The following is a 16,852-nucleotide window of genomic DNA, read 5'->3' as shown; positions in this document are numbered from 1 at the left end:
AGGTGGTACAGCTATGCTTTCTAAATCTCCCACTGGTGATAATATCTAGTGTTATACTTAGTAAGTTTACCCTATTTTACCATCTAGTTAACATCATAGGTTGTGTGTGTGTAGCACATACTTATGTGTGTATATGCAAGTTGAAACCCTGTCAAACCAGACATCAGACCACTCCAGACTTCATATAGAGAATGCACATCTTATTTTTCAAAAATAAAAACCAATAAAGAAACAACCTACCCAGAACCATTGTCATGAACTTCTCTTCCACTCCCACTTCCAACAACAGTGGTGGCACATAGGTGATGCCTGCAGCCAGGCAGACTTCCAATCCAAACGTTAGAGAGTTGACCAGCAACAGTTGGGTTTTGCGGTTCTGGAACAGTGTACTGGCCCAGGCCTTCTGAGCCATGCTGGTCTTACACCTCAGCATCAGAAAGCTGTGCCACGCCAATAACATTCTCCTCAAGGTGATCCAGAATAGGCTATCTGAGTCCTGTGTCTTCTTCTGAGGCTCAGTAATAGAAAGTCTGTAGCCATGTTATACTCAGTAGTAAATAATTTCTGTTATGTTGGCCACTGGACAAAATCAACAAAGCGACTGGGCTGAGGATGGAGAGATGAAGATCATGGATGTTTTCCTGTGCTTCACATTCTGCATGAAAACAGAGAAAGTTAAGCCTAACTATACATCAGCAGTCAATGTCCTCACATCTACATTTTTTTAATAGCAGTGAAACCATGTAGCAAATTCTTCTGCTGAGTAGCAGTCCCACAGTACAACCATTTCCTGCCACCCAAGCATATTCTACTGGCAGCTTCCTTCATTCATACTTGAGGACAGTCTTACTTTGAGCTTAGTGGCTCATCTTCCACCTTGACTAGCTTCCACATGGAGTATCATTTGCTAAATGTTAGATCAATACTATGGAGACAGTACATTAAGAATTCTGCTAGAGATCCTTAGGCTCTAACAGATCTGCAGAACCTTTTCAGCGCAGAAGCAATTTTAAATATGCTCACTTTCGCCATGGGTGGATCTAAGAGCACAGGAGTGGATACAGATGTAATTCTTACCAAACTGGACATACAAGCATACAGCCCAATTCTGTAAATGTTTATTCAGTTATATGTCCCAATGCAACAACTTTATGGACTGCAAACTAAACCAAAGGACAGTTCCATACTATAGTTCCTTTTCTCCAGTTACTGATCATTTTCAATAGTCTCTTATATCTAAACTGTGAACTGAAATAAGAAAAGCAGCTGGGAGGGAGGATGGGAAACAAATAGCATCAAATTCAGGGAGTCAGAGTTGTGTTATTTCTAATCTAACATAATTAACCCCCTTAAGTCTCCTTGGTTAGGAATGTAATCCTATATGACTGCAGCCTTTAACTGGTTTAGCTGTCTAACATAGGCTCGGGAACTCTTTTCCAGGGAAGGTTAGTCTGGCATCTTCCTTACTATCTTTCTGCAGGCAGATGAAGATCTTCTTGTTCCTGCATGCCTTTAAGAACTGGGCTTTTACAAGGAAACAGGGATTGTGTAATATGTTGGGTTTTAGGGTTTTTTAATGGCTCAGTTTTTAAAATTGTTTTTAATTATTGTCTGTTTAATTACTTTTTAAATTTTTGTTACTGTGAATTGTTATTTATGATTGCTTTTAACAGGTGTGTGTTGCACTGAGTCCTGAACTGGGAAAAGAGTGGGAAATAAATAAATAGTATTAATCGTCGTCGTCGTCATCATCATCATCTCCTAAACATACAGAATGAAAGTATTAGTGAAAGGGAGAAAGTGGGAGAAAGATGAGCAGACTAATTAAATGCATTATAATTAGTATGAGCTAATTAAATACTATTCCTCTCCTTCGAATCCAAGACCTCATCTCAAGTACTTCCATACAAAAACACTGGACTTTTACGTTTGTCACCTCACCTAGGACATGCAGCTGAACAGAAGAAATTCCCCCCATAAACCTCATCCAGTTCTCCTTCCTCTGCTAGGCAGCCAATAACTGAACATGTAATGACCTAATGTGATGACCAAGGTGCTGTCACTGACTCAGTTACTTCTTTGCCTTTTGTCATGTCTTCCTTCACTGCCAACTTACTGTTCAGTGACAAACATTAGGCAGTCATGCAATCAAACAACTAAGGACACCCTTATTTTAAAAAGGAAGGAAGATCCCTTATTGTAGAAAGGAAGAAAAGAAAGAAAGAAAGAAAGAAAGAAAGAAAGAAAGAAAGAAAGAAAGCTCAAACCTTATGTAGTCCAGTCATCTTGGGCATGTAGACTCTATCTTTGGTAAGCCATGGGGTGATCAGTAGGTGGTGCTATTGCTTCCAAGAGCATGTAATCCCTAGTCCTATATACAGTACTTACTCCAACATAGTTGGAGTAATCCAATTAATCCAATTCTGTTTATTTGATATTTTGACAGTACAGCCCCAAATATGGAAGCCCCAAAGTACTTTCTCTTATGACAGAGGCTAACAAAGATAATGTTTTACATCATTAGCAAGTTCAGCCTTCTGTTGCAAGCCAAATTACCTTTTTGGAAATTATTACAACTGGGGTATACAGGAGGCCCTTCAGATCATGGAGATGCCATTCCAATATGCCCTGCTGGATAGGAAAAAACATGGATGATCACAGCCCATATTATTAAATGGTGATGACATGAACATGGACATGCTGAAGTTTGCACATTCATGTTGCTGCCATTTAATTATATGGGGCATGACGATCCACAGAAATCTGGAATCCACAGTTCCGGAGGGCCAATTATAGTTATTTTCCCAGTTCCTTAAACCAATACAAGAGGATGCCAAAGGATACTGCTGCTTCAAAACCCACTACAGTTATTTGTTTATTTGTTTCTGGCTTTTTCCTGTCTGACTCTAGTGGGTTTGGAAACAGGAGCACAGACCTGTCTGGCATCCTTATGTGTTAGTAACTGGTTATGTTACTATACCCCAAGTCTAGAAGTCTGCTTTGGATTCAGAAACAGAAAGATGATTTTATCACGTTACACAGTAGATAAATGTCAATTTCAACCACAGTATCTGATTTAGATTCCTGTGGTGCTCATACATGGTCCCCTTACTTGATGTAACAACCTTGAAGCCCTAACCAGCATAGTTCATAGTGAGAAATGCTGGGATCTGCAGTTTAACACATGGAAAGTCACATGATTTCCACCGCATGTTGTAGCTGAGTAAATATTCTGTGAATAGAGTTTCCATATTTAAGTGACTGCTCTTTTTTTCTGAATCCTCTGAACTGCATGATAAGAGGGCAAAGATGTCAAGTCAGAACACACTAAATATGGGTGGGGATGCTGTTGAAGGAACTCAAATCTATTTGAGGTATCCATATTTCCAAATAAGAAACACAGGCAGATTTGGAACAGACACAAAACTGACCAGCCATTTCTGAATGTCCCTTGTACAAGATGATTTACCAGAGGTTAGCATCCACCTTCTCCCTGCCCCTCCAATCACAGATTCTGATTTTGTGCAATTACAGCCTCTATATGTTTGTTTTCCAACTGATACCCAAACTGTATGCTTTTAACCAACACACACACACACACACACACACAAACATAGGGAGGGAGGAGAATGACTGATTACACGAACACTGAAATTTCAACAACACAAAGATTGTGATTTTTGGGAAGCAACTAATATGAAGCATTCTAGAAAAAGTTGTCTGCATCCTTAAAATGTTTACACAGAGAGATATTTCTTGTAATGATGTTGACATTTCCTATTTGCAAAAAGCTATGCTTGCCATATCAGGATAATTATTTTATACATTAGCTTTTCAATCCAGGAAGGAAAGACAGACCTGTCACTATAAAAAAATATGTTTTCCAACTACCACCAAGACAAAACGGCTGCATGATGGGTCCAGATGATTCAAAAGATCTGCAATTCTCTAATATCCAAGGTCAGACAAAATGCAGAGAATTAACTCTGAAGATATCAGCTCTCATTAATCAACTTATTCAAATGTATAGGCTTTACAGAAGGTCTGTGCTCTGTCTACCAGGCACACCAACCTCTCCCAAGAGAAGTAATTACAGCCCGTAAGGGAGGAGCATCTTTGCTTAAGAGTTGAGAAGTTCATGGGGCCATCACCTTCATTCTACACATAACTAGTACAGACATTTTCATGCCTCACATCCTTCCTTCCCCCCTCCCAACAAGTCATTTGCCCCTCACCCATCTTCATGGTTTTAATGAGTCTGCAGAAGATTGCATTTTTCTAAAGTCTTTATGATGAGGGAAGGGAAGGAACCAACAAGAAATATTACAGAGGGCCAGCTGAAGACACTTTGCTGCTTGAAGTGGAACAGCACCAACCCAATTTACAGGTGCCATTTGCACCCGGGTTAACATCCAATGCAAAAAAATAAATAAATCCCATCCCTCTGTCCCTGGCAGTAAAAACAGAACAAGTACTGTACATTAACCACTGGCTGCCCTTCCATGCTGTTAAAAGGTTGTCTCACTTGAACAGTAGGGCTGGTCACCACAAACTAGATATACAAATATGGAGAGAAAGAAAGGAACTGCATGCTATTTGGGGGATGGAAGCTCTTGTGAGATTCTTCATCTTCTTATGTTAGATGCTGCAAAGTCTCATTGTGTGGAAGCTCAGTTGGGCGAAGAGGTTGAAATGTGAGCAGAAACTGAAACAGCATCTCACAGTGAAGATGTTTTCCAGCATTAAAACCAGCAGTATAAAATTATTTACATTCCAAGATGAGCTTCTCACATTTATTTACTAATAATTCTAAGCAATAACAGCAACTAATTTCGAAGGCTAAAAAGCAGCATGGTTCACAGAAACCAGGCTTCAATCACATAAGAGTTATGTCACTCCATTGTAGTAAAAACAGAGAACCTTGTGAAATCTGCCATAATAGTCAGTTATTTTCACCTGTTCAGGATTTACATGATCAGTAAGTAAATCTCTCCAGCCTCACAATGCATTGAGCGTATCTTTCTACACATATTTATTTCATTTTCAACAACCTTGCCCAGTCTAGTACCTGATAAATGTGTTGGATTGCAACTCCAGTAATTCCATAACTAGATGATTTTAGGATAACAGGAGTTGTAGTCCAGTTCATCTGGAGGGCCCCAGGCTAGGAGAACAACTTTAACAACTGCATTTATTCTCTGCCTTCTCCCCCAAAACTAATACCCACATAATCTGGATAGTTAGTTGCAACACTGCTGTGAGGTTGCTAGTGCCATGACATGCGCACGCACACACACTATACAAAGTGTTTTAGATTCATCAGTAGGACAGTGCTTCTTAAGCTATCTGATATGGGAAACCAGCAGTCCCCACCCCACCCTCATACGCCAGGGACTGCCACCATATTTGTGCCCATTGGCTACAACTGTTTCTTTCTTTTCTGGAAACTTGATGCATTCATTCATTGATTCATTCAGAAACCAAAGTATGTGTTATGGTGGGTGTGTACAGACCCTGTGGGTTTATACATTCCACATCCTGTTGATTAAAATCACTTATCTCCTACACAACATGATGCCTGGTTCAGATTTATCATTGCCATCACTCCACATGAAAGACAGAAGTGACCACTGATTTTCTGCACATATTAATTCAATTATATTGATGCTAACTTTAAACATTACAGTTTGACTAGCAGGAGTCAAGTTACTTAGCCATGAAGGAGCTGCACCTGTGTGTGCACATGCAAACATACACAGAAGGAGAGAGAGCGCACAGAGTCAAAACATTTAAAAACTTGTCAGGGTGAAACTCTCCTTGGGATACATACACGTACCCTAAAGCCATGAAACTCAAAAAGGCAAGCTGAAGTATGATCTCAGACAAACCCATCACACATATTAGACACAGGTAGGGTTGCCATAAGTCAGGACCTCCAAACCGGGACAAATGTAGGACAAATGTAGGGCAACATTTTCAAATGTAGGACACATTTTTTTTAAAATGGAGGACGCGCAAAAAATTTGAGGGTTTAAAAAAAATGTTAATATAAATGCATGTTTTTTAGACATGATCAAAACGGAGGACATTTTGGCATTATTCCTAGACAGATGGCAGAAATGTACTTGCCCTTGGGTTCAACTGTACTTCTCAGAAGTGTGTACTTGGGCAAGGGACTGTGGTTTTTCTTCAATGTGCATGAGTTTGTAAAAATCACAGCAACTTACATTGGCCGTGCCTCAGAGGCTTGTTGAGATCAATACACCACATCATCATCAGCACGATAATGTCCAAGAAAGACAGACTTGTTAGCTTCAAATGCCTAAATACACAGAAAGGCACTTGCATATATTAATAATAAAGAAAGAAAAAATAAATAAAAAAACAAGGCAGGGGTGTATACATTTAATAATAAAAATTATGTAATAAAATAAAAAACAAGCATAATAAAAATTAATGAAATAAAATAACAAACAAGCAATCATAAAAATTAAGAAAAAATAAAAACAAGCAATCATAAAAATTAATGAAATAAAATAAAAAAGCAATAATAAAAAAGAAATGAAATAAAATAAAATAAAATAAAAGCATATAAAATAAATGAAATAAAAAAAATAAAAGCAATAATAAAAAAAATAAAATGAAATAAATAAAAAAAAGCAATAATAAAATTAATAAAAAAAAAACAAAATAAGTATTTTATTTTTAAAAATTAATTAAAAAAACCCAAGCAGACCTGAAATGGCCACTGACTCACCTTTCCACCCCTCTCTTCACCCCCCCCTCCCCTCCTCATTGCAAGGGCCCTTGTGAAGCCCGCGCGAGGGCGCGCAGTGGGGTGTGCGTGCGGCCACTGGCCCTGCTGCGGCCTGGGCGTGTCCACGCAAGAGAGGAGCCCATCCTCTTTGGGCCAGCTGGCCAATGGCCGGGCTGGTCCAAGGGGACGAGCTCCTCCGCATAGCTCTGCGCTCGGGTGGAAAGTCCCACTGCAGGCGGCGCGGCAGCGGCGCTGGTGAGGAGAGGGGCGGCGCTGGCGAGGCGAGGAGGAAGGAGGTGTTTGCGGCCAGCCGCATTAGCGGCTGCGGCAATGGCCGCGTGAGTGGGGCCGGCCCGGAGGCCGGGACAAAGGCGGGGATGGGGGGAACCGGGGTGGGGGGGCAGGGGCCCCCCAAAGAGCGGAAGTTGTCCCGGCCCGCCGGATAATGGCATCCCTAACACAGGTAAGAATTTAATCTGCAAAATACTAATGTGAACAACTGTGGTTAAAACCTGACACATATGTAGGGCTAGACCATTGACCTTTAGTCTCTAAATGCTTCTTCTAAGACTCTTACAAAGAAAGAAAAAGTCCTGTTTTTTTTTTCTTTTAATGCAAATAGCAGCCAGCGAAATCCTAGCATCGTTGGTGTCCGCTCACATCATTGTCAAAAAAGAAGCAAACTGTCTGTAGTCAAGATTTGTTTGACAGCTCAAAGATAGCACTTTTTAAAAAACAAAAGAGCAAATCTGGGTTCTTATGAAAAGTGTATTTCCAGCAGATTTCTAACTCCCATATTTCAAAAGTGAGGTAAAACAATATCACAATTTCTATTGAAGTTACACTCTCTCAAATATTTGGCAACACTTTAAGGAGGAGTATCCACTCCCTGGGGCAGAAGAGGGGAAAGAAAGGAGAAATCGAAAGAATTATTCTTGGAGAGGAAACATGAGACAGCTGCATACACACCATAGCAGATCGTGCTACCCACCTCTTGAACTCTAAAAAGCTACCACTTAACCCCAGTACCAAGACCCATTCACCTGACTGCGGAGGCTGAGGACCAAACAGGTGAGTCTCCAAGCACACTGGTTTCATCCACCCAGACAAAGCTTTTGCCACAGAGTGAGCTGATCCAGACACGGGATGTGCCACCATTGTGAGAGTAGGTAGGGTTGCCATTCATGAGGACCCTCATACCGGGACAAATTAGACAAAATTTTCAATGTAGGACACATTTTTTTGTATCCTGCATTTGAATGGAGCCTCTGAGGCTCTCTCTGGGCTTGGGCCCCGCCTCTGCGGGGCAGAGCCCACACGGGAGGCACTCCTCCATTCAGGGAGCTTTCCCTTTGGGCCTGGGCCCTGCCCTCGGCGGGGGTGGACCAGACGGGGAGCACGCCTCCCCTTCAGGGAAGCTTTCCCTTTGGCCCTGGGCCCCGCCCTCCGTGGGGGCGGAGCCCACATGGGGAGGCACTCCTCCCCTTCAGGGAAGCTTTCCCCTTTGGGCCGGGCCCCGCCCTCGGTGGGGCGGAGCCCAGGCGGGGGGACTGCTCCCTTCCATGAGGCTTCCCTGCAGCCTTGGCGCCTGCGAGGGAAAGCCCCCTTAGCTTGCCATATCTCGCCCGGGTGGGGCAATCCCAGGGCGGGCCAAACCGGGGGAGACTGTGAGACCCACCCCAAACTGGGAAAGTCCCGCCCCCAGCGGGATATGGCAAGCCTAGAGGTAGGCATTAGTTGCAGAAGAAGAGGTGGGCCAAGTTAACCTAATATACTCAGAACCCCTATCCTTTCAGTTGGAAGCCCTCCCTTTCGCTCTTTGTGCCTCTCCACCCCCATGCCAACCACTGAGAGAAGTCACACTGTGAAACTATTGACATTTTAGTAAGAGCTGAACTGGAGTTCTATTCTTTCATCCCTTAATCTTATAACTGCACTCAGAGTTAGGGTCCTTGTTTATAAAGCTCCCATCATTAAAGGTGCTAATTTCTTCATTAGCCAGGGTCCCTGAGCCTTTAAAAATAGCAGAGCTTGAGGAAGTTACTTTTTTTAGCCCACAGCTTCCAGAATCTCTCTCACATGTTCAGATTAGCAGAACAAATGCAGGGCTCCTTAACAGAAATACAGAAATGCCCAGTTGTTGTGTATTATAGTTTCATGCCAAGAGCACACTGTTACAAGACAACTGTGCATTTTGGGCACGCACACATGTTTTCTTGCTTGGCATTAAAAGCCTGCATAGGGTAGCAGGAAATCCTCAGAAATGGGAATTTGTACAGTAATGCAGAACAAAGTTCTTGTGAAGTTTCACCCAAGAGGAATCACACAAGCTCCAATGCTTTATTGTAGTGAGAGATGTTAAACAATAAGAAGAACATGAGAGGGAAAAAACAAACAAAGCAGCACAAACACAATACATGAGCCTTGTTTCTCATCTCATACGTATACTTTAAGTACACAGACTGACACATAAGATCCTGGAACAACCAGGAAGTCAATTGGTAAAAGAAATAGTAGTCCTTCTATTACATATCCATATGCCACAAAGCGCTAAAGTAATAATACTATTCAAGCAGGTAAAGAGAGGGCATTTTCCCACCACTGCTGATTAATTGATCTTCAAGTCCCGCAAGGAATAGATTGAAACAATCAATTGGAAGAGACAGAGATGGGGATGTGTGTGTCAAGGCACAGTGAGCATGTTCTGCTCTGAACAAGAGTCCAAACCTCGGTCCCCAGATGTTGTTGGACTTCCCATAATTCCCAGACTCCCAGACATCAGGAAAATTGTCAGACATTCTGGGATTTGTAATCCAGTATCTGGGGACCCAGGTTTGGAACAATTGATATAGATGAAATTTTTTGGGAGCTGACAATCATACTGCTTATGTGCATTGGAAGAAAATATAAGGCAGGTTCTCATTAAATGGAAACTCTAGATAGAAGATCTTTTGTGAGCTTTTCAGAACTCAAATGTAATAATTTGAAGCTGTAATTAATGATTATTCTCACGCACAGACGTTGCTGCAGAGCTGTCTCAATCCAACCCCTTATTTGATTAAGCTCAACATTGGATATTTCTTTCTGGCACCACCACTTTTAAAATATCAACACCTTACAAAAAGGTTCTCCGTATTCTACCATTATTTTTTTGTACTAGACTGATAAATACTTGTGGACAGGACAGTGAAATTTGTGTTTTAGGTTGTGGTGGAGAAACTAATGCTTATTATACTAGGGGGGTCTGGACTAGTCAGTCCCCCCCTACTTTGTCACTAGTCGCTCCTTCATTACCTAACTATAATTTTTTCATGTCACTTGGTAGTTGGAGCTGCCCACATGTTCATCCTAACTGGCCATTTGGAGTCTGTTGCCCATAAAAGACAAATAAAGCCCTGGCAGCTATAATCTCTATTGCGGCATTCACATCACCAGCACACCATGTGGTGAATTCTGTTTGTTACCCAGCTATTTAAACATGCAACCACCATCAAAAAAGAAGCCGCCTTTAAAGGAGAAAGAAGAGAATACCAGGGCAACCTGAAAGACTTCTTGCAAAGATTGTGCATTAAAATGCTTCTGCCACAAATACAAAAGAGTTTGAATGCCAGTGGGCCTTGAAAGCAATGCAAAATAATCCACAGAAAACGGCAGGAATAAAAGCTATTTGGGGGGAGCTCTTATGTGGATCCTGAGTAGCTCACACAGAACTTTGTCAGTGTAAATAGTGCTCACTGTCTCAGAAAAGAGCCCTGGTATGTAGGCTTGCCATAACCCGGCGGCCCCCATGCCATTCACGGTTCCGGGGGGCCCCCCGGCCCGGTTTGGTTTGAGCCCCCACCCGTGCTTGTTCCCGGTTTGGGGGCCCCTCCGGCCATTGCCGCTGCCGCTAATGCGGCTGCTGCGGCGCCAACCCCCTCCTCCTCCATGCTCCGCCTTCCCCTCTCGCGGCGCGCAGAAGCGCCGCCGCCCCCACGCCCCCACGGGAGGGCTTGCGGCCGCCCAGGCCTCAGCAGGGGCCAGGGCAGCACGCGCACCTTCCCCACTTCCCTCCCTGCGCGCGCGCACGCCTGCCCCACTTCCCTCCCGGCGCGCACCTGCCTCACTTTCCTCCCCCCCCGCACGCGCCTGCCCTGGTTTCCCCCCCGGCGCGCACGCGCCCATCTAAAGGAGGAAGAGGGGGAGAAGGAGGAGGAAGGAGCCGGAGAAGGGTGCCAAGGCCAGGGCAGAATTGGGCCAGGAGGGAGAGGAGAGCTGAGTCACGTGGCCATTAGGTCTGCCTTGGTATTTGGGGTTTTTAAAATGATATTAAAAATATAAAAACTTATTTATTTATTTTTTAATTTTTATTATTGCTTTTTATTTTTTTTTCATTATTTTTATATTGCTTGTTTTTTTCATTATTTTATTTTGCTTTTATCATTAATGTTATTATGCTTGTTTTTATTTATTAATTTTTATTATTGCTTGTTTTTATTTATTTCTTTAATTTTATTATTGCGTTGTTTTTGTTTATATTAATTTTTTGATTGCTTTTTTATTTTATTACATTAATTTTTATATGAAATATATACACACCTACCTTGTTTTTTATTTATTTTTCATTATGTTTTATATTAATATAGGCAAGTGCATTTTTTGTGTCTTTATGGTGCTTTGAATGCTAACAAGTCCGCCTTTCTTGGACAATTATAGTTGATGATGATATGAGATGATGATTGTGATGATGATGATGATGATGATATCATCACAAGCCTCTGCGGGCACGGCCAATGTAACTGCGGTGATTTTTACACCTCTGCGCAGTGAGAAAAACCACAGTCCCTTGCCCCATACCACACTTCTGGAAAGTACAGTTGACCCCGAGCAAATACATTCTGCCATCTGTCTAAGATAATGCCAAAATGTCCTCCATGTGATGAGCATCCAAAACATGCATTTATATAACATTTTTTAAAAAAACCTCAATTTTTTGTGCTTCCTCCATTTTAAAAAATGTGTCCCTACATTTGAAAATGGTCCTACTTTGCTACATGCCCGGTTTGGAGGTCTCACTAGGGAACCCTACTGGTATGTTTATTCTTGTTTGACCCAAACTCATGCATATTGTAGATCCAGCGCTCCATCACGATAACACTCCCACCTGAGGACAGAACTAAAAGTGGAACCAACAAAACAGGAACCAATTTAATAAGACAGCTAGCTCTGTTGTAGGGTGTTTATTGGAAAATGTCTTCTTGATGCAGCTCCAACTAATTTGAGCAGTAGCATAGTGAAAATTAAACATGAGTGAACACAGCTCCAGATGTTTCTTTTACAACACAAATGTGATGTTGTCTCCTAGAGTAACTGGCAAATTGCCCTTTTTCTGGCAAATGAATGAGGTTATAACAAGTCTTTCAAGTGTTACTGGATGGCATCTGATGATATAGCAAGCCAGGGATTCACAGAAAGTTTGGTTTGCCATGTATGAGCAATATGCTGGCACTCAATAGATCACTGCACATGGCCCCATTCTTGTAGCACTCACGCTTTTAATAAAAAGTGGGATGTCACCGCTTTTAGGCAGCCATCACCACAGCTCTCACAATCATGCAACCCGGGCTGCTATCCCCCATCACACTCTCTTCCTGAACTTTCCCATAACCCCACCTCCCTACCTAATGCCCTAGCCAGCGTGTTTTTAGGGCAGGGGTTCCCAACCTGTGCTCAGAGAAGCCCTTAGGGCTCCATGTGCACTTCCCAGGTGCTCTGTGGCTGCTCCAGGAAAATGAAAGAAATAAAAATTGAATGAAATTAAAGAATAAGAATATATTCTTATATATAATCCTGAACACCGTTAACTTGTAAGACATAGGGTAGGCCTACTGTGTCTCTGGTTTGTTAGGAGACAAAGAACATTCATTGGTTCAGAGATGGAAAAGCAGCCACAGTTAGACAACATGATGAACAACCACAATAAATAAACAGCTCACAAGCAGAATTGAGTGAGATGCTATAGTGTGCTGCTCATAACTAAGCCAGGACTCTTGTGGTTCCTGGTTCCCTGGCTTATCATGCTGTCTAACTTCAGCCACTGTTCATGATAGATTAGCACAGAGATCAAGGAAAATAATTCAGTGGAGGCTAGATAAATCTTTCCTTTTCCTTGACAGAGGATCTTACTTCATCCTAGCAGTTTAAATGTTAACACTTCTTTTAAAGATGGCCAGTATTTCTAATTGAAAGCTAAAAGGTATTTCTTAAAGGTCAAGCATTTAACAAGTTGACTCAGTGAATTCAGGAGCAATCATTATACCAGTGGACCTGGGTGCAAACGCAGCATGTAGAAGAGACAACATGACCAGAATGATGCCCTAATTCAGTTTACTATAGAAGGTTTAGAATATTTCTAAATAACCTGAAACAGAGGTCGGGAACCTGTAACTTTCTTAATTGCCATGCTGGCTGAGGTTTCTGCATTCTGAAGTCCAAAACACTTGAAGTTTCAAAAGCTCCCCAGCCCTTATCTGGAGGAAACAAAGATCAAAATGGGGAGGGGAAACTCACTGCCTTTAATTTAGTGCCCTATACTTTGCAGGTGCCAGTTTGGCTACACTATAAACCATTCCAGCACTAGCAGACTGGATCTGACAGACACACTTGATGAGACACTATAGAGAGGAATAGTCCTTGACATATAAATGAATTTGGATGGAACTGGCTGGGGATTCTGGGAGATGTAATCCCAAATGTAACTTTTCTTACCTCTCCATTTGGAGCCCACTGTGCTTAAAAGCCACAGTGCTGAGGTGGTCTTATTCATACCTTGAAATCCACATACTCAGGCAGCCAACTCTTGAATTCCGAACTCCACATCAAAGGAAATTCAAATTTCACACACAAAATCCAACCAACTGTGTGCAAGCCTACATATTTTACTTCAAGCTTTTCATCTTAAATCACTGAGACACATTAGCAAAGGAAGACTGTTTAACAAAAGGAAGAAAAGGTTAGAGCATTGTTTTGGAGGATGGCAGGCAGCTCTGACAATGGCCAGTGTTGAAGGAATATGACTGGAACCCATAAAAGACAAGAGATACAAAGCACAAAGAGTGGATCTCTAAAGAACAGTAAGCATTTGGCGAAAGAGCATAGCTCAGTGGGAAAGATAAATGGCCGTCTGTCTGAAAACTACAGAGGGAGCCATTGCCAGCCAGGATTGGAGACCCCTGGCCCTCCATATATGGATGGATTACAACTCGCATCATCCCTCACAACTTGCCAAGTTGCCCAAGCATGATGGAAATTGGAGTCTAGTACTATCTAGATAAATACATGTTCTCAGCCTTCACTGGAGATAATACAGAGCCAAATGTACCAATGATGTGATGCTGTACTTTCCTAGCTTCCATCTCTATCTATTGCCAGCTAAATACATGCTAACTGTAATGGGAATTCTGTAATTCAGCCTCCATGCTCAGATTTTCTTGGAAGGGAAAAAGTAAATGGAAGTGTCTGGGGTGAACAATTTCTCCCACTGCTTCTAATCCCCCCTTTAAAAATGCTTTGTCAAATATTACCTCCTTACTTTAAATACATCATCTGCTGAGCTGTCAATTATGAATATGCTGCAAGCCATCTGCTTCTTGCACTTCTTTTTATGAAATATGCATATTTAAAGGATAAAATAACAAACTGCCTGCCAAGAAGACAACATAACCAACAAGAGTCTAAATCAGTCTGACCAAGTATAAAGCAGTTGTTTTTCCCTTCCAATGAGAGTCAGAAACTGAAAATTTCTGTTAAACATAATATATATAAACCCTACCTGATGAACTCAGACAGCTTTTTCTTCCTTCTAAGAAACAAGGGAACAAGTCATCCAACTTCCTTACCTGGAAGCCAGGTAAATGGGCTGGGCCCCAATGTAATTTAAAGGAGGGGGAAACTGCCAGACAAAGGGAAGGAAGGGTTAGAGCACTGTTTTGGAGGATGGCAGGCAGTTCTGACAATGGCCAGTGTTGAACAAGTCCGGATGCTTCACATTCCTGCAGCTTCAGCATAACTTTCTTCCTATTCCATTCTATAAGATCCTAGAAAAGAGTTCCTGAGGTGGGAGGAACTTCACAACTGGGAAGATGATGCCCCGGGAGAGAGTGGGGGGGGGGGGATCTTGCAGCAGATACCAAGTCGAAACCACTATTTTAAAACTAAAAGTCTTTTCCCACCTGCCTTCTGCCCCTCCTTGCTTTTTAGTTCAGCTTACTATGCCAGGAAAATGGTGGGGTTTCCCCCCAGTAAGGATTGAAAAACCCTTCCAAGAAGAGTTATTCACTACCACCAATGCAAAGTTTTGCTATTCTGTGCTAGTGCTTCACTACATAGTAATTTACCTAATATCTGCTGAACCCCTATCCTAGCATTAGCCCTGAAAGATAATTAGAATATTTGAGTATTTGTAGCCTGCCTTTTAATTTTACAGTCTTCATGTGACTGTGAGCAGCACTGCCTCTGTTCAAGAGAGAGGTACAAGCAAACTTGGGACTGAGGATGAGAAAGGATGGCTTACAGTGTGAACAGAAGACTATTACATCTATGTCTTGACCTATGTCACCTAATACAGAATCACAGCTAATGATCATTTATTATAGTTGTTGTTATGTGCAGAAGCCTCTGGTCTACACATCCCCATGTCCATGCCCATCCTGATGCAACTGTAAGAAAAGAGATCAGACACTTTTGTTTCCAATTTCAATGGTGGTAGTTGTGTGCCTATCACTAATCATGGGTTTTCTGAACCTGAGAGTGTGTAATTTGCCTAAGGTCACTCAGTGGGTTTCCATGTTCAAGCAGGGATTCGAACCCTGGTCTCCAGATTTGTAGCCTACTACGCATACCACTATGCCACACTGGCTCCCCAATTTCAATTAGCAGAGTTCAAATTGTCAACACTCTAAACTTTCAGTAATCTTTACAAGTCAGCTTTATAAGTGATGATGATGATGTCATAAAATTGTGTGGCACTTCACAGGCATCATCAAAACAGCATATAACCTGTCAATGGCATACAATCTAAGAAGCCCTGGTGGCACAGTGGTTAAATGCCTGTACTACAGCCATTCACTCACAAACCATAAGGTTGCAAGTTCAATACCATCCAGGGCTCAGGCTCGACTCAGGCTTGTATCCTTCTGAGGTCGCTAAAATGAGTACCCAGCATATTGGGGGCAATTAGCTTACAGTTGTAAACTGCTTAGAGACTGCTTAGGAGGTATGAAGCGGTATATAAATGAAGCTGCTATTGCTATTGCAACAATCTAAAAGTCACAAAACAAACTATACAAAATTAAGCAAGTTATGCAGATAAACTTTAAACTGTAAAAACAACTAATATATAATCAAATATAAAATTATAAAACGATATTATAATACAGTTCCAAATGCTTTAGAGAACAAGAAAATCTTTAATTTGGCTTCAAAAACTAGCAAGAGAAGAGATAGTCCGCAAATGTTCAGGGAGGCAGTTCCTTGACTATGGTGCAGCGAGTGAAAAAGGAGGAAGCCAAGCCAAGGAAGAAGAAACCGTTGGCTTGAAAAGAAGCCCCAAGCTCCTGGACCACAAATCTCAAAACAGGATGGTGAGATGAAATAAGAACTGACAGATAAGGGGGAGCTAGCTTGTGTAAAGCTTTAAATGTTAAGAGAAGAAGCTTGTACCAAATCCTAAAAGGAATGGTAGCCAATGAAGAGATGCCAGAAGTGGGGTGACATGATCAAAGCGACAAGTTAAAAAGATAATCTTAGCAGCAGAATGTTGAATGGAAATCAGAGGACTAAGGTGGGACAACAGGAGCCCTGTCAAAAGAAGACTGCAATAGTCAAGGCAGGAGATGCTTACTTCAGAGGATGAATGGGACCATTATTGACCATGATAGAAAATGTATATTGTAAAGTAGGTTTTGGAGGAAAGATGAATAGTTCTGTCTTAGCCATGTTAAGTTTTAGATGCCAATGAAAGCATCCATGAAGAGATAGCTGAGAGACATGATGTAACATGTTGTTCAATATCCAAAGAACGTTCTGGAGTAGAAAAATATGACTGCATATCATCAG

At 41.8% G+C, this 16,852-nt stretch overlaps 1 protein-coding gene across 7 annotated transcripts in view; it reads right to left on the bottom strand.

Moving 5' to 3' along the window:
- SLC45A3 (solute carrier family 45 member 3) overlaps positions 1–16,852 on the bottom strand; it is a 103,453-nt gene that overhangs the window by 18,307 nt on the left and 68,294 nt on the right. For 6 of the 7 annotated variants that reach the window (XM_042462920.1, XM_042462923.1, XM_042462922.1 and 3 more), the window contains one exon: positions 241–655. In XM_042462920.1, coding sequence (XP_042318854.1) covers positions 241–460 — 220 coding nt within the window. In that variant the 5' untranslated portion in view covers positions 461–655. Of the gene's footprint in view, positions 1–240; positions 656–6,227; positions 6,251–16,852 lie in introns of those variants that run through there. The other variant, XM_042462926.1, reaches the window with a different exon arrangement.

The sequence above is a fragment of the Sceloporus undulatus genome, chromosome 4 (assembly GCF_019175285.1).
Source record: "Sceloporus undulatus isolate JIND9_A2432 ecotype Alabama chromosome 4, SceUnd_v1.1, whole genome shotgun sequence".
NCBI lineage: Eukaryota > Metazoa > Chordata > Lepidosauria > Squamata > Phrynosomatidae > Sceloporus > Sceloporus undulatus.
This window is presented reverse-complemented; position numbering and strand designations above follow the sequence as displayed.